Source organism: Cariama cristata, unplaced genomic scaffold (genome assembly GCF_000690535.1).
Source record: "Cariama cristata isolate BGI_N322 unplaced genomic scaffold, ASM69053v1 scaffold11329, whole genome shotgun sequence".
Lineage (NCBI taxonomy): Eukaryota > Metazoa > Chordata > Aves > Cariamiformes > Cariamidae > Cariama > Cariama cristata.
The window spans coordinates 16,086-42,739 of NW_009635306.1; the positions used below are offsets into that span (position 1 = coordinate 16,086).

At 45.5% G+C, this 26,654-nt stretch overlaps 2 protein-coding genes across 4 annotated transcripts in view; one reads left to right on the top strand and one right to left on the bottom strand.

The window, feature by feature from the left end:
- NDST2 (N-deacetylase/N-sulfotransferase (heparan glucosaminyl) 2) overlaps positions 1-15,055 on the top strand; it is a 29,356-nt gene extending 14,301 nt beyond the window's left edge. For 2 of the 3 annotated variants that reach the window (XM_009707488.1, XM_009707487.1), the window contains 10 exons: positions 48-233; positions 643-771; positions 6,458-6,640; positions 7,448-7,544; positions 8,846-8,969; positions 10,472-10,646; positions 10,892-11,062; positions 12,413-12,522; positions 14,026-14,128; positions 14,289-15,055. In XM_009707488.1, the coding sequence (XP_009705790.1) occupies positions 48-233; positions 643-771; positions 6,458-6,640; positions 7,448-7,544; positions 8,846-8,969; positions 10,472-10,646; positions 10,892-11,062; positions 12,413-12,522; positions 14,026-14,128; positions 14,289-14,414 (1,404 nt within the window). In that variant the 3' untranslated portion in view covers positions 14,415-15,055. The remainder of the gene's footprint in view (positions 1-47; positions 234-642; positions 772-6,457; positions 6,641-7,447; positions 7,545-8,845; positions 8,970-10,471; positions 10,647-10,891; positions 11,063-12,412; positions 12,523-14,025; positions 14,129-14,288) is intronic. The other variant, XM_009707489.1, reaches the window with a different exon arrangement.
- Positions 15,056-24,172: 9,117 nt separating this feature from the next.
- Positions 24,173-26,654, bottom strand: part of ZSWIM8 (zinc finger, SWIM-type containing 8) — a 65,085-nt gene continuing 62,603 nt past the window's right edge. Inside the window, exons 29-30 of the mRNA XM_009707490.1 lie at positions 26,456-26,634; positions 24,173-25,192 (exon numbers count right to left, since the gene is read on the bottom strand). Of these exons, the coding sequence (XP_009705792.1) occupies positions 24,989-25,192; positions 26,456-26,634 (383 nt within the window). The 3' untranslated portion in view covers positions 24,173-24,988. The remainder of the gene's footprint in view (positions 25,193-26,455; positions 26,635-26,654) is intronic.

Here is a 26,654-nt window from a genome sequence, read left to right on the forward strand (position 1 = left end):
GATATTAGTTAAATATTGAATGATCAAGCTGCATATTCTGCTTCCAGGAGCATGGGATTCCCACAGACTTGGGCTATGCTGTAGCCCCCCATCATTCTGGGGTTTATCCTGTCCACACACAACTCTATGAGGCATGGAAATCCGTTTGGAGCATCCAAGTTACGAGCACAGAGGAATACCCACACCTACGGCCTGCCCGGTACCGGCGTGGATTCATCCATAACGGAATCATGGTGAGCACAGCTGGGCGAGCAGAGCCCACTTTCCCGCCCAAGGTACAGTCTCCTAGTGACCTGCATCAGAGACCTTAATCTTAGTTTCACCAGCATTTCCAAAATCATTAAGTCAAGCAAAGAGAAAAAAACTTGGTTAAAGCCAGTTTCTGTGTTTCTCAGTACAATTCAGAGGTCAGTACTGAAGGGAGAGCAAAACCAAGCACAACAAGGCTAAACTCAGATCTCAGTGACTTGTTTGCACTGAGATGAGTAAACGGTTGGGAGGAATATCAAGAGAGTCCTCTGAACCTATGTTGCTTATGTCCCTTTCTCTTTATATTGATCCACAGAGTGCTGCTTTGACACATTCATGTGTAGATGCTACATCTGCCTCTTACCTAACTTTGCTTTTCTCTGATGTTGTCAGGTTCTGCCTCGACAGACCTGTGGTCTTTTTACTCACACTATCTTCTATAATGAATATCCTGGTGGCTCAAAGGAGTTGGACAAGAGCATTCGTGGTGGTGAACTCTTCCTGACGGTGCTCCTGAACCCAGTAAGCTCATCTGAAAGGGGAATTGGTGCATGGCGGTCTCAGCTGATGTTCCTGATATGGGAAAGGACTAGATCTTATGGGAGATCCAGTATAACCACCCATCATGGTGTGGGTATCTCCAGTGTGATGCTAAGGAGATGTGAAAAAGAGGGCTGAGGAAGTACTTGCTAGTTAATGCTCCTTTGCTTTACACACTGCTTACGCAAAAACATCAGTATTGAGTGTTGACAAGTGCAACACTCCACAGATAGAAACTAACCAGGGTGATACGCTGAGCATGGCCCAAGGTAGAGTGGGTGTTACCTAGGCTGCTGCATCTTCATGAATCAGAAGTGAGATGTGCCTTGGCTCCTTCTGTTCCACGCACATCTGCCACCTGTTGGCTTCTCCCCTGGCTCACTGATGAATTTTATTCAGAATAATTGCTTTCTCTGGGCTTTTCATTACGAAGTATTCTCCCCTTTCTTTCAATATGTATACACTCGAAAAAATTTCTGCTTGCTTTTTTTATGATGTCACTGTTGCCCTAAGGCATTTTGGGGAGATCTGGGTCTAACATAGGTGTTTCTTTTTCCCTTTCAATACTTGAGAGTTCTGTCAAGCCACCAAGCTAATGTAGTACCCTCAACACCTTGCACTCCTTTCCCAGTTCTTAGCCATGGATGGCAAATCACATGAGTTTCTCGCTTGCCGTTGAAGCTGGGAAGATGTAGTATGTGGCAAGAGACACACAAAAAGGTGGTCATTTTAAAAAAACCCTGAATGGATAGAGTTAGGAGATGAAGCCTTGTAGCCCTCTCCAACCACATATCATACTCCCTCCCATTCCTGCATGTTGGCTGCAGCAGGAAGACATGCTGCTCTTTTTGATTGTACAGTAACTTTCTCAGTTCTCCACCTGAATTTGTTTCTTACTAAAGCTGATTTGGCACCTGATTTCGTCCTTTTCTCTGAATGGACATTGCCCTGCCAGGTTTGGATAATGATTTTAGAATGTCTGCCTCTATAGCCACTCCTGAATATAATGATGTTTAATCTCTTCTTTTCTCATGACTTCCAAATTTCTACCTTCTTCTTTATATATCTTTTCCATTGGTGCCTGAGTATGGGCAAGAAGCCATGCAAGCAGATCTGAGAGAAAGTAGGTTGTTTCTGACTAGCTTCCTAGGTGGGAACCCTGGAGTACTAGTTGCAGCCATTGAGTACTTGTTTGTGGGGTTTGTCATGCAACATCAGTGACTCTGCTTACCGTGATGTTTTCTTTCATTCCCTCCTTCTTTTGCATCATGATTCCAGGGTTGAATACACAGCTTTAGCCACTTTTGCTTGGGGCTGTAGAGGCACAGTGAATTGGAAGATCAAGCTTTTTCCGTCAATGAGCTTAATTTTTTCTTATCTTTTGCTTTTCCTAGTGTTTAGTGCCTCTCTACTCGTAGAACTGTGATAGTGAAAAGACCCTCGCAATGTCCTGTAGGTGCATCACACAAACAGACTGTAGGTAACAAACAAGTCCTATGTTTCTGAAGGTTAGCCTGTGACCAGCTCTGGCTTGGTGTATGACCTGCAGAAGGTATGGGTCTATAACAGCCCTAGCTAAAAAGCTGTAGGGGTTCATGCTTCTAGGTCTGAAAGCCAGCCTTCTGTCCCTATCGCCTGAGACAGAATTGTTGTCTTTACACACAACAACCAAATCTACCTGCTTAATAGAAGTCTGAGGTAAGGAGAAGCCTATTCTTTGCATTATGTATGGAGTGATCGGTCAGATGGAAAGAAACTGCTTTCTTCTCTGTGACTACTGTTTTTCTGGGCTTCCCATGTGTTGGGTGAATTCCACTTTGTCCCACTTCATAATTGTCAGATCTTAAAGAATGCCTGCAGAAATAGCCACTGTGAAGCTTGGGTTTCTCCTGGAAAACCAGTTGCCAGACCATAATCCAGAGATCTGGTCTGGGAGGCTGTGCCAAGGAATTTATAGAAACAGAATTTCTAGAGCTATCTATTAAAATTTGCTGATAAGCACGTGATGGTCGAAGCAGCTGGCAGTGATCTGTGATCCAAAAAGTTTGGGAAGATTGTAGTTTGGTACAGGATGAGCTTATTTACCAGATTTACTGTTGGCTCTTTGTGGTGACTTTTAGAACTCTTTCTGGCACCTTCAGATGCTGATGTGCGGAAACAAACTCTACAGCTCACGGAGAGTTATAAAGCAGGCATGTTTACTTTGGCACCAGGTGCAAGGGGGATCGCTCCTCCAAACTTGCATACCGAGTAAAATGGAGATACATATTGTATACCATGAGACATTTGCATATTTATAGTACACTACATATTCGTTGTTTTTCACACTTAGGATTGGTTATAAGTTTCTCTCTTCTAATGTTAATTAGTACACATCCTCAGTAAGCACTAATGAAACCTCTATATTAACTATGCATGCTCCCCAGGTGGGGTTTTCCCCTCTTTTGGGGGGCCATTTGAGTTGGAGGTCGCGATCTCCCGCTACCACATTTACCTCTGTCCGCCTCTCAGCTACTTTATTGTTGATGTCTGTGGGCTGTAACATTTTATCAGCTTGGCGCCCTTCATGTCTAGAACTCCCTCTCTTGGAGGCCTCTCTCTACATTCTTGCCTACTGACTTAGATAACAGTGTCCCTTCTTCTATCATTTGTTCTTTTTCTTGATGCTTCCAAACCTTGAGATGCCAGGCTAAAGAATGTGCCTGCTTTTCTGTTAATTTAGCTGAATTCTTTAACCCTTTGGTATCAATGCTTCCAGTGTTTACACTTCTGCTTCCTTTTGGCAGTGGAGTATTTCTGTCTTTGTCGGCAGTGGAGTACTGTTCTCTGAGCTCCTCTTCATTGCTCATGTTTGCACAGTGACTCAGACCCTTGCATTCCTCCCCTCCCTGATAGAGCCATCTCATGGACCTGATAGAAAGCTGGCCAGCCCCGCAGCCCCAGCAGTGATCTGTAACAGACTTGGACCAGGCTCTTTCAGTCCTTTTTGGCACTTCCAGCTCCCTTTGAGAGGATATATGCATGCAGGAGTCTCCAAGCCTGTATGTGTATGATTAGCTCCCCAGTGCAAACAGAAGATGTTTGATCTTCTGGCTAGTGAACCAGATCTGATGTCAGGAAGGAGAATAGCTGTTGATATTCAGTGGACAAGGCTGATCACTTCTCACAAACACTTTTGCTCACACTACACAGGCAGGTTACTGCTGTGCCTGCAGCTGCTCATCCCATATTGCAAGGTTGCTCTCATACCCTCCTGTTTTCTGTATTCTAGGCTCTCTGTGACCTTTCCTCTGATCTTTCCTCAGTGTAAAGGAAGGGAAACCATGGCATGATGACAGTGAAAGGGAGGGAGAGAGGAGGGAGGTGTTATTACCAACCCAGTCCCCAGGGTCGCTGGGTGTGGATAGGAGGGAGGGAGAGATGGGACTTGAGTGTAGCTTATGTCAGAAGTAGTGCTCCGAGCTCTTTTGGCAGCAGTAGCTGTGACGAGGCAGAGCAAGCTGCCAGGCCTTGTTAAACAGTCTGTGTGTGTTACAGGACATGACTGCACACTCAGAAGTACAGGGAAATGGCTCTTCAGTAGGGCTTGTCTTGTCTTCTTCTAGATCCAGTTGCTTGGGACTGTTTGCAGGTCACAACATTACCTGTGAGAGCCATTTTACTGAATGTAGTCAGTCTTGAGACATAGTTGCTAACCTAGATCACATGCAGGGTTTTTTTTTATTCTGGGCCCCAGGTGGTGACCTGCATCCTCCCTGCTGCAGTACATGGTTTATGCCAGTGAGCCAGCCACTTCACGCAGCAAATTTTTCCTCTAAACGTTTCAGTAGCAAGTCAAAGGGATAAGCTACCTTCCTGGTGTCTCCCAGAAATGGGCAAAATACAACATGAGGTGCAACCTTTTGCCACCTTATGTGCTCCATGGCACAACCCTGCAGTTACACAGAAGATCTTTCTGTCCTTTGCTCTGTGTTGTATTTAGCACATCCTTTTTACACAACAGCACCAAGCACACACTGCTCTTTGAAGTGTAGGTGCTAGAGTCTGTCTGGCAGGGCCTTTTTGTCAGCTCAGTAGGAAACCAGAAGTGAAAAACTCACAGGCAGGCAAACGTGATAAATCTTTAACTCCACTTACTTTCCATGTGTCCCAAAGTCCTACCACTGTTTTCTTGTTGCCTACCCAAAGACCTCGGGCTGTGAGCACCTTACAGACAGGATTAAATTCATTTCACAGTTTCTTGGGGATGGCTCAGGCACAAAGAGCTACTATCTATCAGTACCTCTTATCGGACTGAGACCAGTCCATGGTGGCATTAGGCAGAAAACTGAATTCAGACCTCCTGAGTGCCAGCAAATGTCTTCATCCCAAGACCATCTGTCTCCTGCTTCCCCCTTTTGCTCTTCCCCTGCTGTGAGTGGGAAGACCATTCCTGCCCCCTGCCAGAGAAGCCTGTTGTTGTCCTGCTGACCTTACCTGGCATCATCAGGATTCAGCCCTGAACTGTGCACCAATGGGTGCCCCTGCTGTGACTGAAGTCTCTTCCTCTCCCTGCACTAGCAGACACTGGGCAGGGAGTGCTAAATCATCCATGTAGTCATTCTTCCATTGGCCTTAGTGTTGTCGTTTTGTTTTGCTAACTTTTAGCTGTGGTGTGGTTTCTGTCTGGCAAAGTGCTGTTGTGTTACAGGCACTGGGATGCCCAATTCCATGGGACCTGTCAAAGCCACACACCAGAGTCAAGCTGACAGCAATCTTTTGCACTTTTTTCCAAAAGTTAAAATACGGAAAAACAGACAGGAAGGAGATGTCTCTGCTTGAGAGAAGAGATGGCTTGTCAAGGAAGAGATAGCACACCAGCTCCTGAGCACTGTAGTGCTGGGAGGGCTCCTGGTGATGCTCAGTGCCACTTTGCCCATGAGTTTACATCATCAGGCTTGGCAAGACATTTTTCAGGGGCTGTCTGCACTAAAGGCTCTTGTGACCTGAAACCTTATAAGCTGGACTATGTCCTAGTGCAGTGTCTCTTTGCAGTCCCTGTTCAGACCTGCAGGTACACATGTTTGTATTTTAAAGTGTGAATTGCCAGTTGTTCCTTTACACTTGAGATGTCAGCTCCAAAGTGAATGAAAGCTGACAGGCTGTGAGCCTAGAAATAACTCCTGTGAAAACTGTCCCTTGTGCTGCTGTACCCTGGCCTGCTCCACTGCTGCAGCAGGCACCTCAGCTAGAGAGGTTGCCCTGCTTGTGCCTTGGGGAGAGGAAGGGAAGCTCCTGTTCTCCCATGGAAGAGGCTTTACAAGGTTTTGACTAGGAGGGAGTCACTGATTAACCCTTGTTTCCCCTAAATGTCCCAGAGCCACTTGAATGGGATTTTGAAACTTCTGGACTCACATCCAGGGCTCAAGTTATAATCCCATCACACCATTCCCAGGGGTTACTGAGAGGTCTGTGTCCCTCCTCTCCTGAGTTCCTCCTCCTGTCTTGCAAACACTACGTTTCATTTTTCATAAAGGCAGTGCTGTATCCTGGAAGATGGACCTTCATCAACCCAGACAGCCTGGGCAGTCTGAGATGTGAGCAGCCTCTTGGTGACAGTGGAATCAAGCTAGGAGGAAACAGTACTGTTACCTGATTTACCAGTATCCCATGTCTTTCCTATTTTCAGATCAGCATCTTCATGACCCACCTGTCCAACTACGGGAACGACCGTCTGGGACTGTACACTTTTGAGAGCCTGGTCAAGTTTGTGCAGTGCTGGACCAACCTTCGCCTGCAAACATTGCCCCCTGTCCAACTTGCAAAAAAATACTTTGAAATCTTTCCCCAGGAGAAGAATCCCTTGTGGCAGGTGAGAAGGCAGCTTTAACCGCTTGTAGTGATTTTCCAAGAGGTATGTCCCGCATTTAAAGTGTGGCGATACTGCTGATCCAGAGCACAGAGAGGTAATGCATAAAGCTGTTAGGTTTAACCTTTGTGGCTTGAGGCTGCAAGTGGCAAACTGCAAGGTGGAAGGAATGGGGAGTAGGAGGAGTAGGACACAGTCACATTGTGAACTTAGGGACAGAGATGGCTGTCGTAAGTGACTGGGGAGCAGGCTTGCAGGCATTTGGGTTGTTAAAGGGCTTATATTAGAGCAAGCTGCTGTGAAATGTTAAGTGTGCAAGGAAGAACCCTGTTTGGTGCTGAAGGAGCTTGCAGGCATGTTAATGTGATTAATCTTAAAGTAATTTCACACTGCAGAATTCATGTTCATTAAATAAAAACATGCTTATTCCATTTTATCCCAGTGCAGCAGCTTTCCGCATGGTCATGAGCCAATGAAATTAAGTGAAGGTGATAGAGTTGTCTGTCTGCCAGAAGTTCACAGATGCTGAGCTGTACTATCATGGTGGCCCAGCCCAGCATGGCTACATAGGGCAAGGCCTGTGGTTAACACTCTCAGAGGGACTTTGGCTTCTGTGTCACTCTGGAGCTTTTGAAAACATTCCCTCATATTTTTACTTAACTCTTCTTGATGCCTGGCAGAGCAGCGGTGTGGCTGTGAAGTGTTCTTCATATGCTAATAGCGTTTTCCCAAGAGGAGTAGCCTTCCAGCTTTTCCTCCCCTTTCCATTAGCTCTTGTGGTAATGCTTAATCCCATCACTTGTGCTGCAGAATCCATGTGATGATAAGAGGCACAAGGATATCTGGTCCAAAGAGAAAACATGCGATCGACTCCCCAAGTTCCTCATCGTGGGACCTCAGAAAACTGGTAATGTGAATACTTTATCTAAAGATAGATTGCAGCTTCCATTCCTCCAGAGGGGAGAGCTGTGTTGTAGATCTGTATGGCTGCCCTTTGTGCAAGTTGCCAAATGGCCCTAGAAGACATTTCAGAGAATCTCAGATTTGTTCTAATGTTAATCTGGCAAGTCTGTCAGTACTTTGCACGCTGGCATGTTGCTTGGCTCAGTCCTGATTTGCAGAGAAAAGCCCTACCTGCAGGTCTGTGTTTTGGCTTTTCCACGTAAGCTCAGAGGAACTGTGACCTTTCTGCGTGTGTCACAAACACAAGCTGTCAGCAGGACTAAACGCACACACTTAGCAAAGGTTACGATGAATTCCCCCTAGTGCTTTTATTGCAACAGATCTGTGTGCCCACTGCATGCTCCATATCACTGTTGGTGGGAGGTAGAGATCCTCTTTTGTCTGACCTCCGTCACCACCTCTTAACTGCTGCGGCATTGTGGTTGGCAGTGACATGGCTGTATATACTGTACTGAGGAGTCCCTCTAGGCTGAAGAGAGCAAAATCTCTTCAGCCAAAGCCAGATCTTCAAACGTTGGCCTTCTCTGTAGTCAGTTAAACAGCAGCCGCCAAACATGCACAGCAAAGGGCGATCCTGGCCTTGGGAGGAAGCTTGTCCCAGCCAAGCTGCTGTCTCCTGCCTGTGTCACTGTGAAGGTCTGTTGGGGCATGTGCAGCAAGAGCCCTCCTGTATCATGGCCCAAGCTGCTTGCAATGGCACAGTAAGAAAACCCTTCTCAGTTGATTGGCCTGCTGGAGGCCTACGGCTGTGTGCTGAGGGGGATTATCATGTTTGGCTGGGTAAAGGGAAAACATCTACAGTGGAGGCAGGCCAAGGCATCTCTAGCTGAATTCTCATCCAAGGACACTAATGTCCCTAGCACATCTCCTTCCCAAACACGAGGTACTGTCCTGCAGTGCCCAGGCCACCTCCCGTTTGGCAGGTGTGGGTTCTGCCACATGACAAGTGTGGCTGTGCCGCCAGGGAAAAAAGGCGTGGCGTAGCCAACATGGGTGACAGCTGTCATGCTAAGGAGGTGACTTAAGTCAGCTGCATGAGCTGAAACGTGGGGTTGAAGTCAGCCAAGTTCAATCCCAGAGTGCTTGCTGTCACTGCTGTTGTAACCTGCGTGAGTTAAGGGGTGGGTTAGCCACGCGTGATAGGAGTGTGCCCATCTGGGGACTGTTTTTTGCAGTGTAGGTAAAGCCTTCATTCAGCCAAGCATTATGTGTGACCCAGGTCCTGTTAACTGGTTCCTGTTGCAGGCACAACAGCTGTGCACTTCTTCTTGACCATGCATCCAGCTGTCACCAGTAACTTCCCAAGTCCATCCACCTTCGAGGAGATCCAGTTTTTTAATGGACCCAACTATCATAAAGGAATTGATTGGTAAGAACCCTGACACGTGTTCTTCTGTGATAAGGTGCACCCATGTTGTCTTCTCCTGAGAGTATCTGTATGTCCACCTCAGCTACCTTAGCTTCTCGATTTCTGAACAGCTGTTTTCATTGCTGTTGCTCAGCATATGTTCTCTGTTTTCCTGCTAACCCAACTGCTTAGTCCCAGGAGCAGGACAGGTAGTTTCCAATTTTACTGACTATTTACCAGGAGACTCATAGGCATGATTTAGCTTTAAAAATTCAGAGTCTTTGTTGAATGCACTGCTGTTATGAGGTGTCTTTTCCTTTGACATGCAAAACAGACAACAGTGTGCTCAGTAAAAAGTTCTTCGTGGTTTCTGAGTTAAGACACGTAGTACAGAGGGGACAACCTCCCTACTGTTGTTCTGGACCTTTTAGACTTAGTGCCACCACTGCATTCCTTGCACTGGCTCCAGTGTCCACATGCATACCTTGATCTTCACCTGTCAAAGTATGTAATTATGATAAAGTGTTTCCACCTTGCACAGAAATTCTAGTGTCACTGTGGCACTATTATGCCACTGTGTTTCCAGACAGAGAAAATTTAAAGGTGTTCCTTACTCAAAGCATTAACTTCAGGTTGACCATGGCACTGCGCTCCCTCGTGCATGGCTCTGAGGGACAGCTGTGTGGCAGTAAGGCATTCTGCTGTGGGAGATTTTTGTCTGACTTCTCTGATCATTTAGAGGACTGTTGAGAAGATACTGGAAGGTGGTTGGTACTTGAGCAAAACTCATGAGTTAAGCACTACAGAGCAGTTGCACTAGCTGACCGATAGGCCTAGAAAGCGTAGGCTTTTATGTGCAGCCCCTGGAAAAGTCATTCAGCTTGATTTGAGTGTAGCATCACATGCAAGAGGAGAATCCTCATGTATAGCATGGAATTTGAGTTTGTTGTACAGCTTAAGTTTCAGCAGAGACCAGTCTTCCAGTGCTTTACAGTGCCCTGTCCCCCCCCTACCCTCTGCCCTACCATTACTTGAATGTCTTTGTTTCCACGTTACTAATTTGACAAGCTCCTGTGAGGCAGAGCAGAGCTCTTTATTCTGCGTCTCAGCTATGGACTGAGGTACAAAGAGACAAATGATTTAGGTTTAAACAAGCGGTCAGTGGCAGGGCTGGCAGCTGGTTCTGACCTTACTCTTGGATAAAACCTCTTTTCTGCTAGAGCTTGCAGCTGGCACCCTACCTTCAGCCTTTTCCTTCCACTGCCCAACAACTTGGGGAAGACTCTCAGCAAAATACTTTCTTACCCTTTTATCATCTCCAACTGTCTTGTGTCATGCTCCACCAGCCCTTTCCAAGTCATGCCTCTGCCAGCTCTGCACCCATTTGCACATTTTTGGCATTACTGGGGAGGTGCAGTTGTTCTGCAAACTGTGTCTGTTGAAGAGGAGCAAGGGCATCATTTTGTCATGTGCCATTTCTCTGTTGGGCCATGCTGCTCACCAGTGTCCCGTCTGTTCGGCAGGTACATGGAATTCTTTCCCATCCCCTCCAATGCCAGCACAGACTTCATGTTTGAGAAGAGCGCCAATTACTTTGACACAGAGATTGTACCAAAACGTGGCGCAGCCCTGCTGCCTCGAGCCAAAATCATTACTGTTCTGATCAACCCTGCTGACCGAGCCTATTCATGGTACCAGGTAACTTCCCTGCACTGTTCTGCGGGAGATGTTCCAGTGGGCTGAGGTGGAAAGCCTGGGGGAGAAAGCCCACGGATGCATTTCCACAGAGGGGCCAGGGGACACGAGGCAGGCTGCCTGCAGAGCACGGTCAGTTACATACAAAGGCATTGGTGGGTGGTTGTGCCGAGTCAGTGGGATCTGCACAGAGATGCGCAAGGTGGAATTTTGTCTTCCTGCTCCTGAATTCAGCTTATGTTTTTCAGCACCAGCGTGCTCACAATGACCCTGTGGCGCTCAATTACACCTTCTACCAAGTGATCTCTGCAAAATCCCAGGCCCCTCCGGAACTACGCAACTTGCAAAGCCGATGTCTGCTCCCTGGCTGGTATTCAACTCACCTAGAACGCTGGCTAACATACTACCCCTCTGGGCAGGTAGGAGGTTTGGTAGTAGCGGCTCTCGTTGGAACCCCTTGTAGGTTTAGTGTAGAGGAGAGGAGAACAAACTGTAACACATGCACATTGTGTGGTGTCCCCCCCACTTTCATTTCACCTTCTGTCTTGTCTTTTGGAACAAGAGCCACCACTTGGTTCCCTCCTATTATGAACTGAGAAGAAATCAGGCTTGAATACTACAATTTTGCACTTTATTGTATTTGTAAAAGTAAATGAGTGCAAGAAGATACTGTCATCTCCCAGAGAGCTCCACAATATTAAGAAGTTCAGCAAGGACAGTAGTTTTAGCACTCCCCTTCCTTTCATCTTGGCAGCCTGCAGACCAGAGACCCTCTTCAGGCCCAGGAGATGTTCAGCTGCTTGCTGTGGTTTCATTGCTTTAAAGAGAGGCTCTTGGACTCTGCCACTTGTTAGTTCCCAAGTTGTGAAGCTTTTAGCTGTCTGCTGAAGGGAAGTTTCACTGCAGAGATGTTCTGTGTTTTGTGTATAAATTTGCAAAAAGTCAATTAATGGACAATATAGACCATTCCTGTGTCTAAATTCCCAATAAATTTATAAACTGTCTAATACAGTGTGAGTCAGGATATGTTTTTTCAAGTTCCTTTCTGCTGCTGGGTTATCCTAAGACAGTCTGTAATCCAGCAGAGGCTTGTAATGCCCATTTAGTCTCTTATTCTCTGCAAAAGCAGCAGCCTAAACTACATGACAGCTCTGCCAAGACTAAGAGTGACATGGGAAAACATTTGGGCTTGTATCTCATTGCCCTACTATTCCTGGAAGTTACTGCTGTGAGGAATGATAGACCCAGACACACCATCCTTGTACTTACTGTGGGTCAGGGTCTGCTACTTTCACCAGACTTCAGTTCATGTGACTATTATTCTGTTGTTTGGAATACGTAATTTATTAGCACAACTGTTGTTCATTATTGTCTATCATACATGTAACAGGAGAATAATCTTAGGTTACAGAAGAATACTTAGCACAATGGCTGCTGATACCTAAAAGGAATACATGAGGTTTCCAGAGACAATCTGTAAATCATGCTACTGCTGGGCCTTAGTGCTTAATTACAGGGGCTTTGGCCGAAGGCGAGCTGATTAAGCAAAGCTTGTCATGATGTACTTGTGGCCCGTATCATATATACTCATAACTTCTCTTTCTGTGGTGACAAATGGGCCACATCCCCACCATGCTGCTCTAGAATAAACAGGCTTTGTCCGCCTTTACTCATACACACAAAGGCCAGGGGCAGTTTTGAGATCAGAAAGCTCATGGGTGTCATTCAGCACAAGCTGTCAGAGGCTAAGGTGCCTGCTGTCTTTTCAGCTTCTCATTGTGGATGGTCAGGAGCTGAGACACAACCCTGCCTCTGTAATGGACAACATCCAGAAGTTCTTGGGAGTTACGCCACTCTTCAACTACACTCAGGCCCTCAGGTAGGGAAATTGTTTTTGGGAGGACATTTTCTTAGCCAGCTGTGATATTAACAAGCACTTGATTGGAAGAATACTTCTTACCTCTGACTAGGAGACCTGCCAAGGTTTCAGAGGTATGCCTAACCCTAAAATTGGGTTCAGATAGCATGAGATGCTACACCAAGACTGGAATCATACCTTAGTCTTCCAGAAATGATAGGGGAAGGGGTGGGTTTTGGAGAAGCATGAAGTTGCTCACAGCCGTAAAATTACAATGTTTTCCATTTGGTCTTTGTGGTTTCAGAAAAGGTGCTGGAATTATTAGCACTCCTTATGCTTTGTGTTGTATCTGACAGAAAGGAGGTAGGAGAAAAAAATGTGTGACAAGCTGCTTATATCTTCAGTCTTCAATGAGGTGGAGATTAGGGACACATTGCACAGTTTTGAGGTAAAAAGCCTATTATTACAGAAGACATGGACTTGACAGCTGCCCAGAGCTATCTGAGGAAGTGTTAGCAGAGGCACTACCTCACTGCTACTAAGTTGAAAGATGTTACTCAGCCACTACTGTGATCTTGCCCACAGCGGAAGTGCAGTTAATCTGAGTACATCATGTGCTAGCTGAAGGTGAACCATGGCTGTATCAGTCTTCAGTGGAAACTCTGCAAGCCCACTGGAGATCTTGAATATTGTTCTGTGCAGCTGAAACCTGTGTTTCCACATCTCTGCTATCACTACCTATGCTAGTTGAGGGCAGTGGGTGGTGTGTGTGTAGGCATACGGCAATTGCCCTTTCCTTTAACATTAGAGGAGAACCAATTCAGTTCTCCTCCTACAGTTGTTTTCCAAGGGGGTGGCAGATGGCTCCCCAGGGGAGGGCAGATTTAGAGAAATGTCAGATTACTTGAAAGCCTTACTTGCTGAAGGACACGTGCTGATGCTAAATGGACTATTTACAGTAGTGGTACTGGCTGGTTACCCTTCAGCCAGGGTCAGAAAAGAAATGGTATTGGTCAGCTTGCCTCAGAGTTTGGTAGAGGTACTTGGTCAAACCTCAAGCTCACCTTTGGCCAATTGAGGGGACAGGACACACCAGACCCAGACATGGTTCCCAGCATTGCCTTCTACCTGTGTTTTAGAAGGAAAAGAAACACTGACTCTTTAAATGGTCAGGGGATTCTCTGATACTTCTCAACTATAACAAGGAGATTTTAAAGAATTTACATACAGTAAAACATTGATTATTATTCCCCCTCCCAAGCTTAAAAGACCAATATTGTAACACCCTGTTACCTCTGAAATTTGGATAAAGCTGAAATAGTCATGGTTGTAATGGATTTCTTGTTAAAATAGTCAAGTGCTAAAAAAGAAAAAAAAAGGAACCAATACCACAAATAAATAAATAAATAAACCTCAAACCCCATTTGTAAAGCATTGAAATGGGAAATACCAGTGGTTACTTAATTTCTGATGCTATTAATTGGGCATGTGGCTGTATCTTTTAAAGACAAGTGTCCTTTTCAGATTTGATGAAACCAAAGGATTTTGGTGCCAGCTGCTAGATGGAGGAAAGACTAAATGCCTAGGAAAGAGTAAAGGAAGAAAATACCCTGATATGGATTCCTCGGTGAGTAACTGTCTCAAATCTGTTGGCAGCAAGAGATGTAGAAACATTCCATCAAACCAACCTGGATTTTCCTACCATCTATGTCCTAGATGACCTATGGAGCATGTGTTGAGGGTAACATTTTCTTTCACACTAATGTGGTTTTGTATTTTCCACACAGTCACGGCTGTTCCTAAGAGACTTCTACCGGGAGCACAACATTGAATTATCCAAGCTGATGAACAGACTTGGGCAGCCACTTCCAACCTGGCTCCGAGAGGAACTGCAGAACTCCAGCTGGAGCTGAGAGGGACTCCCTTGCCCCCCAGTGCCATCGGGATGTGTGGTGCTCTAACACATGCTATGATGCCATCTCTTGTCAAGCCAAACCAGCTGGACAAAGGAGCAGGAGCAGAGAATGTGCATGTGGAGCCTTTCCCCACCCGTGGAAAGGGCTGCTGCCTCTGACACTGCCCTGGGGCATGGAGTGCAAATCACATTCTCAAGTGTTAATGGTGTGTTACACTTTGACTTTTACTTACAGGAAGGATTTGGGATGCCAGCCCTACTTCGAGCAGGGGAGAGAGCACAGTTAACACTTTATGTTTAAATTACTCTTCTCAATATATGAAACAGGCACTAGCTGGAGGGTTAATGTGTTACTCCTCTGAGTCCAGAAGTAAAGACTCACTAAAGTGAGCCCACTGCTGAGAAAAGAGCAGCAGCTTAATGAAAGGGGAATCTAGTCCAGTGGATCCCAGCTTTTATTCCATAGTCTGTCTGGCAACAGCAAGGTACAAGAAAGCCTTGTTCCTCCCCATGCAGAGTAGAGTGGCCATGAGCATTACTTACAGTGCCACTGTTTTGCGTGGCTGTTGGGGACTGCACCTTCTTCTAGACAGATGTAATAGACATAAGGTTGCCTCTCCTTAGCTGCAGCATTGTTGGAGTGATACAGTGTCCAGTGACTTTGGGCAATGGGAGATAAGGCAAAGCTGCAGATACTGATTTGTTATTTTGGGGTAAAGGTTGCCATAGGTGGCGACATGGCAAGTATTTCTCTGCAGGGACTTCAGACGTTTCAAAAGATAACCAAGGAACATTGTGTCCCCTTAGAGCACTTTGGAGGCATGTGTTTGTTAGTATAACACAGCAGCGGGGGGAGGCAAAGCTCAGGTATTGTAAAATAAGGCTGATACACCTGAAAGCAGACAATTCAGTTCCCCATGTCTGATCAGCTTAAAAAAAATAAAAAAGCAACATTTTCAACAGCTCCAGGGCCCCACCACATATGCTGATAGCTAGCACCTGTTTTAATCGCCTTGCAGTCCAACAATCCAAGGAGAAAAGCAAAAAACAGTTCAAAGTAAGTACCTTTCAGATATAAAGGGAATGCTTGGAGTTAGAAGTGGTTTCCTGTGTCCAAAAGGGGCTGTTTAGTTTACTACTTCTGCACATAGTCAAGTAAGTACACTAAGGTGCTTTGCCTCCTCCAGCAGTTGCTAGACAGCTAGTCTCAGAGGAAATCCTCCATCACGGTTGTACAAGTTTTCTGTTGCTGAGCCATGGGCTTCTGGAGTTATATGGGCCGTCATCCCTCTCCCCCGGGGCACAGATGGTCCTCCGAGATTGCTGCAGTTCCAGAGGAGAGGGGGGCAGGATCCGTATGAACACAGACTATGGAAATTTCCACAACTGTCATGAGCTCCTTTTCTCCTATCCAGAGGGAAGTTGCTTCAACCAAGCTTTTCCATTGAGCCTTAGGTATTGTGTATTTCTGAATGAATGGTGCATTTACCGTTGTATGTAAATGTATATAGTATGCAATATAGTATTTTATTTCATGTGCCCTTGGAAAGGGTTATTTTGTGCAGCCAAAAAAAAGAACAGAAAGACTAGAAACCCCTCTCTCACTCCTGTTAGAGAGAAGATCCCAACTTCCTGCACTGGATTCATGTATAGCATCATTCACATTGAATGATAATGAAGAAATTCTTGGCTCTCAAAGGTGAGCACAAGTGTCTGAATAAAGGCTAGAAGTAGTAGTAAGTGGAGATTCAATAAATGTACTACTTATTTTTCTTCTTTGTGATGATTTGGAGTGATGTCATGGACCCTAAGCTGGTAGAAGGTTAAGAAAAACTGGAAAATCTACTCCAGGCCTTACAACTGCTATTTGGAGGGCAACAAAGGTGTTTAACTTACATTTGTAACAACACAGAAACAGTGTCCCAAGGCTTCTTTCTCTGGGCGTGTACCTGTAGACTTGCAGAAGCTGGCACAGCACACAACCTGTAGTTAGAGCCTCATTCTTACTGGTTTGCACTAGTGATGACTTTTGGGCCATCCGCGGCTACTGCGGTAGTTTCCAGCTGTGGTGCCACAGCAAGAGCGCTTTGCTGCACCCCTCCTGCCCAGGTGTGCTCCATTGCTTGGCTTGCAGCAGCAGCAGCCCATGAGCAAACCTACAGTAATAAACAACCTTACATTGAACTGGAAGCAAAACATCATTTCAGTGGTCACAGTTGTGAAAGCATTATGGAACCGCCTTACAGCTCTTATTTCACCAATAAACAGCAGCAGCACAGCTATTTCTACGTGCTGCTGCAGGAGGAGGAGGATCCCAGGACCAATGCTACTGCTAGTCCATTAAACACAGTTTCCTGCTCTTAAGCTATTACAGGTTGTCACTTACTTACACAGTTACTTCATGCTTTACCTCAGACTATAGTATATTTTTGAGGAGATGGATTTAAACATAAAAAACAACCAAGGTACCAGGAATAAATTTTGGGAAGGGCTCACTAAATGTCAGGGTTGGTTTACTGGTGATAGTCCTTCATTCAAGGCAGCAAAGGGCAGCTGTATATTCTCATTATTTATTCTTCCCCTCCAACCCCGAGTGCTTCATTTCTGTGCTATGCTAGTTCTTACTGCGTATGCTAACGGCAAACAAATCACCTGCTGTGGGCAGATCCAAATGTGGGATGTCCTTATCTGATTTAGCTGATGAAGAGTCATTTTCAAATCTGCTAACTCCCTCTGACAGCACCTTGCTGCAGAACCTACCCTCTTCCTAGACACCTTTTCAAAGCTGTGGAAAAAAACAACCCCTCCTAAAAGAAGCTCTTATAACACCAGAAGCTCTGTGATATCCAAAAGCCAACAAAAACATCTTTTCCAGTGAGATATACTAGTTACTAGATACTGACCCATCAGGCACTTACACATTACAGACCCTCAAACTTCATTTTGATAGTGGAAATAAACCTCATCTTCTTACCTCACTGTTTAGTAACAGAACTTCATGGTAAGCAATTCATGTCAAAGACAAGGAAAATGGTAAGACAAAATATTACCTGAAAATTTTTTTTGTAATGTGTTAAAAATATTTTTTTTTTTTAGTCTGGTGCATAGGATATTCACCCATTTAAAAAGGAGTAATCTGACGCAGGTGTCAGAAAGGCAAGTGATTGTAACAGTAGCCAGGTCATCTCACTCTTTGGAGCTGGAAGTGTGCGTGAAAGGTGACAACTGGCAAAACAAACAAACAACAGGAAACAACTATTTTTTTCTTTTTTTTTTCCCCCTCAAAAGCCATGAGAGCATGTATATATACTAACCTCAGAAAAGAAAGCTCACCATATGAAGCTGGAACTTATACTCACACCCAACCTCTGGAATTCAATCAGGAAGGTACTTAAAAGTAGGCTGATACCTCTTTCTATCAGGTACAGGAAATAACTGGTACAAGTCTCCACTGTAAGGGAACTAAGAGAATTTATCTGTAGGTGGCAACATGTATCAACTGTACGTAAAAATCTGATCCCTAAACACTGCAATTTTCAATTGATGACAGCACTGCAAAGGTGCATGTTCCTGGCAGAAGGCTGCAGCTCCTGGAAGTCAGCATGACACACAACAATCTAGCTACATGAATCTAACAAGCAACTCAATCAAATTAATCTTCTTGTTTCTCAGCCCTCACACTCAATTGGTAAGAGACTCCTTGCTGGTCAGTTTGCTGTATCAATAGTAACACAGCAAGAAGAACAATGACAAACAGGGCTGAACATGCCAAATGAACCTGAACCAACCTATGCACCCCCCTTGCTGAATCCCAGGTGTCTCCTGGCTGACACGCTGCCGCTGGGAGCAAGGCACCAAGGCAGCAGCAGCTAACACACACACGCGCGCGCTTTTTTTCAGCAGGCTGCCTCAAGCCAGGAAGAGTATCTGTCGCCCATCACACAGTAGGACATGGATTGAACACTGCTACCTTTTCTCCAGTTATCAGGGCTTTACCTACACTTTGTTTCTTTACCCTTTTTTCTTAAAGGCTTGTGGAGGTTAAAAAAAAATAAAATGGTGGTGGTGTTAAGATTAGGAACTAACACTTGCGCCTCAGAAACAATTTGTAAGCTGGTTTTGCTAGCAAAAAAAAAAAGTATCCCGACTCTCATTTCCACTACTCTCGAGAACTGTGTAGAAATAATTTATTAATCAATCTATTTTTTGGCTTTAAAGAATGGTTTTCTGCCAAGACTCCCATTTTTCCCCATTCTCATTTTTATAGTCTTATCGACTCACCAGTCTCTCCAACATGCTTGTCCATAATGGTGTCACTGCCCCAGCAGTCTGAAACCCAGCTCACATTCATTTCAGTTACGATCACAGAGGATCATCAATATCAGGGTGGTCTCAGAACCCCATCAAGTCATTGGAAAAGGTGGATGTCAGGACTGATACAACAACATGTTGACACAAAGCCCCTGCACAACGGCTGCTCTGTAAGCCCCAAACTTCCTGATGGAGAAGCTCTCCTGGCTGACTTAAAAGAGGCAAAGCATGACATGGAGGGAAATTGTGGGAGCCCAGTCCCTGTTCATAGTCCATGCAATCTGTACATACATGACAGACAACAGACAACAGACTTTTAATGCATGTCCAGCATTTTCCCCTTCATGGCAATAAAGTAATCGTGTAGTGCAGCCTGTGCAGTATTAAAAGTAGTTATGAATGCTGTAAGCAGCAACACCAACAAGAAGGAAAAACAAACAAACCCTACATGCTTACAGAGCTCAGTCACTGTCTTTATACCAACAAGAGACACTATACAGCAGTGCTGTTACCTTCTGACAGTACACGAAGCCTGCATTCGGATGTTACCCCTGAGAAAAAGCATTAACCTGTCATAGGCTCAAATGAAACCCCGGCACAGGACAGGCCCATGCTGCACTTCCAGCTTTCACAGATTAATGCCAGCTTGGACAGGTGCCTCCACCACCCTGCCCCAAGTGCGACTTCAAGGGCCACATTGCACTTACACTGGGGGCAGGACGGCTAGTGAGAGAGGAGGTAGTTTTAAAAAAAAAACAACAAAATGAAACAAAACAGAAAAGTACTATTTAAGAAAGACCCTCTTTATCATCATCATGTCATATGGCACTTACATTCGGGCACAGAAAGAGAAAACACAAAATATTCTAAATAAACTGTAGTTGAGTAGATTCACTCTATCAGTAGGGCTTAAAAGCAGTCATACAACAGTCGTGGTCATCAACAAATGCTGAGAAGTCCTCAGGGCCCAACCTGCCACTTTTTGTTTTTTAAACTAAGCTGGAAAAAAAGTAAAAGGCAGGCATCAGTAGCAGAGTGTGAGCACACTTCTGTTTTGACTCACACTCTCTCCCCAGGTACAACCTGGAAAATTCATTTTAATACCCTGCCCATCTCTTAAAGTCTAGGTAAGAAAAATAGAACGTTCCCAACTCTTACAGAAAATTAGTTCAAATTTATGTCATGTTACATCTGACTGACTTATATAGCAGGAGGTGGTGATAAACTTCATGGATATGTCAATGCTTACTCCATTTCCGTTGACTCTGGGGTTTGCAAGGGTGTCCATGGCACTCTAGCACTGCGTAGCACTAGCCAAGGTAGCAATAAATAAACTGGGAAAGTAAAAGCCTGTATTCCGCTCCAAAATACAACAGTGCTACGCTTGCTAAAAACCAAAACCACGCAAAGGATTAAAAAACAGTTTAGGTTCAACAACTCCCCAGGAGGCTATTTCTGAATAGGTTGTCAGAGAAGGAAAATACATATCCCAAATAAATATTAACAGCAGTAAACAAAACTAGACAGAAACACACTTTTCAACTACCTCCAGCTGTACCTGGTGCTAGGCACACTGCTTCATCAGATGACAGCTCCAGCTCAGCCTGTTCATGGGCTGTAAAGACACTGAAGTCCAAAGGCAAACTGCTAACTCGTATGTCTGGAAAGTGCTTCCAAAGGAAAACTTTCACAGGCAAGAAAGGCGGTTGTAGGTGAATGTGTTCAGAGAGGGAGGAGAGGAGCCGGCCCTCGCAGAGGCTGGCATACCTGATCTATACAGAAAAAGGGTGTATCTGGAGCATGAGGTGCATTCCAAGGAATGAGGCTTGCAATGACTAAACACCTTTATTTTATCCATTCCATCAGAGGAAAAATCACACTATTCCTTCTGACAAGCCAAATATCTAGAAGTCCAGATGCAATCTTGGCAGGTGTTCTACCAACTAGACTAATGCCCAGATCTTAACCCTAAAGACTCAGAAACTTTGCAGGGATCAATAGTTTACGTTCTAGAAATGCTGCTGTCCCAGATACAGGGTAAGAGTGCATACAGAAAAGGGGTAAAGACACTACATGGCCATCCACTGGCCATCCACTAATGTCCTCAGGTAAGGGGAGCGGGGGGGGGGAGGTCCTTTCACTTATAGTACCTTACCTTTGTCTTCTCATGCACTCTCCCTTATGTTTTTTGGTGTATGGCCCCCACTGTATACAATGAGCCACAGAGAGAATCTCCATCTTTAAGGAGTTGCTTCTAAGTATCCTGACACTGGAACACCATCTGCTTTTATCTGCATGTACTGCTCCTGGGCCAGAGCATCAAAATGCCCATCTATGCACCACCCTAGATTGTTTACCTGAAACATCCATGAAACTTCGAGTGCAGACAGTGGGTTAACTCAGAGTGCGATGCTGCCCCTAGAACACTGCCCTAATTAGGACTATTAAGTAGTTCAATCTTCAACACTAGCAGGACAGTGAAAACCGGCCTACAGGTATCTTGCAGTAAAGACTTCAGCCACTTCTCAGCTGGTTTCATCTGCACCTATACAAATTTGATTGACTTCTCCAACTCTCCACTGAAGTGAGCTGTTATTTCCAGAGACACTAACAGCTAAAAGGGAAAGTATATTTCCTGTGGTCACAAGGGGAAACAAATCTGGCAAGTGAAAGCAAGTCATTGTGAACAGAGGAAACCAGAAGAAGTATAGTCTAAAGACCTCATTCATCTTACCTTCAAGGAATGGACAGGGAATTAGACTTCACCAATGTGACAATAACCCATTGTAAGGTCTCCCATCACAGGGTATAGAATCATAGAATCATTATGGTTGGAAGAGACCTCAAAGATCATCAAGTCCAACCGTATACCCGATAAAAATCATCTGTATCATCTGTCTTCATGCGAGCAGCGTCCAGGCCCTACCCAGACAAATGCCTGTAGCTATTAGTACTGACTAAATTCAACATGTGCTGCCCAGTCTGGGAAGGGGTGGTAGCCAACACAGAAAACAGCTTCTCCGCCATGTAAAACCATTTCTATACCGGAAGAGCTCTGCAGCATCCAGCTGCTGGCCTTCACTGCAGCCACTTCATGTGTTGCTGGTAAGGGCGAGGACCTAGAGAACATTTACTCTACGTGAAAAAACACATGGGTTAACTGAAAGTCAAAGGAAATTGGAGTTGGCTGTGAGCTCTGCTCTTTTACAGGTCTTCTGCTGAAACGTCTTTTCAGAATTTTGTAGCCTAAGTATTTTCCCCACTCCTGGAAGAGTGACCAAACTGACAAGACTGCGCTGAGTAGTAATTTTTCCACCTTAATAGTAGATCAATGCTTCTGGGGCTGCCAGGTCTCACCTCATCTCTTATAAAGGAAAAATACCTCAAGAACCTCCCAGCCACATGGCAAGAAAGAGCATCATTAGCTCCTTTCTCCTGTCCTTGCTCAGATATATTTCTGTGGGATACTGCTCGGGAACAACAGATTAACAGATGCAGAGATCCAGGACTGAAAGTGTGTTCCGGAAGACCTGAATAAATGAGTGTGCAGCACTTCCACACAACTCCCATCTCTCTCTGCTCACTCTGAGGAATCTTTTCAGAGAGAAGACTGGAAACTTCAGAAACTACTGACCTGTGCCTCATACCACTGAGCTGCTTGTTCAGTCAATGTCAGCCTGAGGTGAGATTCCCTGGCTCTTCCTCTGTTTGGGCTCTGCAGTTGCTGGAAGACGACTCTGACACGGTCTGTCATATGGAAGCAGTGCAATCTGTATGAGGACTAGAATGGGTAAAATAACCAAAGAGAGAAAGTTTTGCGCACAGTGAAAGATAACGGGCATTGTGATTTCTTCTCTCTTATGGTCTTTATGGGGACTACACAGAATGAAAGCAAGTACACTTCCAGATAAAGTCCATTCTAACCTCACGGTAAGCAGCTCCACTATATTTTCCCAAAACAAAGACAGTGGTGACAGTGCTCTCGTGCTCCCGGTGGTTTTAAATTACAGTAGTCTGAAAAGTTGCCTGCTCAGGGTCTAAGTCTAATCTTCTAATGGATATCACAGATACTCATTTCATTTCCCTATTTCACATCCATTTCATTTCCCTATTCAGTCCAAATCCTCAATGCAGTAACAGTCACTTCTGCTCCTGATATTTAACACATTCAGCTCTTTTGCCCCTTTCCCCTTCTGCTGCTTTCCTTCTCGAAAATGCTCCCTTCTCTTCCTCTAATTTTCACCTATAAGCAGTACAAAGGAAAAGATTAGACTTCATTAGAAAACACATTTTTCTTCACACTCCTTTCCCAGTTCTGAACGTGCAAGAACCAAAGCACACAGAAAGTGCTGCAGGAACCCAAATCTTCCAGACATCAGGCTGTGCTCTCCAGTCAAATCCAGGAGTTTTGCCCAATAACAGGCAGCTCATAATCAACATGGAGTTTAGTTTAGAAACCACAAAACTTAACACATTCTTACAAATACCAGCATTTATAATTAGCACGTAACTAGACACCTTATGGAGGAATACAAGGGGCTGTAAGGAGTTCTTTAAATAGTTACTGTTGCACAATCAGAAGTAGAGGAACCTGAGTCACACACTCTGGCCTGTGCAGTACACAAAGCCAAACCAAAGGAGCCTGTTCATCTGTTTTGCCCTATGCCTATGAGTTAGTTTGTTTAAGAGTATCATTGAAAATATCAAATATAAACAGGCACATATTTCTAGCTTGCAGAAACTAAAAGCTCCCCATTGTCATTGGCTAAACCCAAGTAAGGAGCAAAATACATTACTACTGAGAAATTGGATTCTTAACATCCATCAGTCATCTGACTTCCAGTTTTAAAAGCCCTGAAATTTATGTGCTTGTATGCTTACAAATAGCAGTAGCCTTTTACATTTCCTTGGCATAAAAATAAAAGCTTTCTAAAATTAATTCTCTGCAATGCTGTCCCTATTGGATATCTTGCATAGTCCACCAAACATCTCTCTAAACGCATGGGAGCAGACCACTAGCTTGCTTTAACTATTATATTAAGAGTGAGCAGCTACTGTTTTGCACGATATTTTGCAAATACAAAGCTCTGCATTACCACACAGTATCACTGGTGTCAAGACCAGAAAAGGAACCTGGTGGCTGGCAGATGCGTAGGCAGAACATCCCAGGCTTACCACCAATTCCCCTGACACCCATCAACAACCCAGTCCGCACGTACCTCAGCCTCTGCAGAGGCATGTCATTCTCCAAGTAGCAGCAGGCAAGAAACCGTTGGCTCATACCTTGTGCAAAAGCTCTGGGCACCCGCTTTGTGCGGGACTGCTGATCCCCAAGGCAGGCCAGCTATCTGCCAGGGCTCACAGGAGCTCCCACTGATACACAGCTGGCCAGCTCCATCAGACTGACAACATCATAGCAGAGAGAAGAGAGAGTCAGTCTAAGAAAACGAGTGTTTAATCAGGAAACGAGAAGAGACAAGGGATAAGAAACTGATTACAGGAGAGTAATACCCCAGCCAAAAGAAACACGATTGTACAACTCAGAACAACCAGGATCAAAACATCCTATGAGCCAGCAGTGCCCAGTGAGGGACACTCCTGAGAAAGAGCCCAAGCACTTCTGGCAGTCTCCAGGCAGCTCAGTGCAGCCATGGACTCTGACTGCCCCAGCTCCAGCCTCTGCCCTCAGCAGCTGCTGCAGAAAGCCGCAGAGGTGGCCCTGGCCCTGCTACTCCAGTCTCAGCTTCTCTCAGCAGGAGGTGCTGAAAGGAATGGAGGGAGCACTGGCTGTGCACAGCAGCTCCAGCCTCTCCCGACAGGAGATGGGGTGTGGAGTAAAAGAAGCCCATACAAAAAAAAAAAAGTTTACATATTTATAAATGCCAAAATAAATATTTAAGACAGGATCCCCCACCCCTCTAACACGTGCGTAATCACACTGCAAACTGCTCGCAGGACAGCCTCCAGGGGCTCAGGGAAAAAAGCGGTGACTACACCACAGGGCAGCCAGCTCAACTTCCTTCTCATTTCCTGATGCTTCTGAAGCCTGCAGCCCACTGTGAAGGAGGAGAAAGAGCGAGCAAAGCAGAGCGCCAACACGCAACAGTGCTGGAGAGGAATGTCATGGTATAAATACATCAGATCAGTGGTTTCCAACAAGTTAAAACTAAAATAAAAAAGACACCAGAAGGAAGGATGGTGTAAATGGAACTACAACTATGCGGGGCAACGGGTTGTGTGTCCGTGGAGCTCCGCCTGCTGTCACGGCGAGAAGGTGGTCATTTCCAGAGAGACCCTTTGCCACAGCTCCTTTGTGTGCTTGCTGCGCTTCAGGTTCTGGAGAATATCGTTAAACTGCATCATGCCCATGGGAGTCAGGCAGAAGGCGCTTCTGGCGCTGCGGATGGCATTCACAAAGTCATCGTAGTCAGCTGGAGTGAGATGGATCAGCCGATGATGGATGTACTGGATGGGAACAGGGAACGAGCCTTAAGGTATTTGCTCACCACCCCTCACGCTGGTGACGCTCAGAGGAAGACTCAACAGCTCCCAGGGAGATACGTGACATGATCCTGTTACCTCATGAGAGGTCTGAAGACTCAGAGGCTCTGACACAGGAGAGCTAGCTCAAAAGACAGCAGTGCTATATCTTACGTCCTAACACAGCCAAGGCGAGTGTTCCCTCAGAGCACCAAAAGGCACCACACAGCATCAGCAGGTGTTCTCTCCTTCATGAGCACCAAACTGAGCCATAGTACAGCACGGAAGTGCCAGCTAACGCTCTACCCCACCACCCACCAGCATCTAACCCTTGCACCTTCCATTCTGCAGGTTATACATGGGGACTCAGCACGTTCACTGGGCATCTCCTTTACTAAGGAGTATGGACAGAGTAAGGCTTACACTAAGTTGCTACAAAAATACCTCTAGGCTTAACACTGTCACTTCTATCAGCTTCTCAACTAAGGCCCCAAAACTGCAGGTCCAGCTTTTGAGCTCAAGTGAAGCAGCTGTCATTTCTCCAAAATATCATCTAGGTGATAGGACAGCTAATCCAACCTGGACAGTATGTCTACAGAAGCACCCTTCTGGTCATCTATTCAAGAGAAGCAGGTACATGTGGGGTGTCCTGTTTACACTGTTTTAAGGAACAGGTAGCTCTGGAATTCCAGCTGGCTCACTGAAACACACTTGTCCTCGTTTCAATAAATCCTGAGATATCTCATCCATACTGGTAGCTGACCAAGTCACTTCCACTATTAGTGCCAGCACTGGCACACCAGTCAGCCATGCCAGGGTTCCATGACAAGGGGAAGACAGGCTACAAACAAGGAAAGAAACAAAAGACAGGCTAGGAAGAGAAATGGACAGGGGGGCTTCAAAACATAACAAAGAAAAAGTACAGAAGTTAAAAGGTACGGATAGCATTTGGAGTGAGGAACAAAGAGCACGGGAAAAACAGAACCACCCCATCCTTCGCAGAGAGCACAGGAGGCCAGAGGCCTTGGAGGAAGCAGTACAATGAGGTCCTTTGATTGCAGTTTCCATACAGGCAAGCAATGCCTATTCTAGTCCCTGCTGAGGGAGAGGGATGCATCAGGCAATGGACGAGTTCAGCTACCAGTACCCAAGGCCCCTTCCCCTCTGCACACACACAGACGGGCAGTACCTGCAAGGCAGGCAAAGGCCTGGCAGCTTTGACAGGCAGGAAGACAGGCCACACGTTACCTGTATGTAGGCCTGCTGGCACCTCTGCACCAGCTGGTGGAAGGCTGGGGTGCGCAGGTGGTTGTGCACGTGGGCAGGGTTGAGTCTCTGTAGAGCTTCCATGATGATCTCCTGGAGCACAAAAGGGCTCAGCACTCCCTTGGCTGCACCAACACAAAACTGATGCACATAGTTTACACCTGCACAGGAAGGAAAAGTC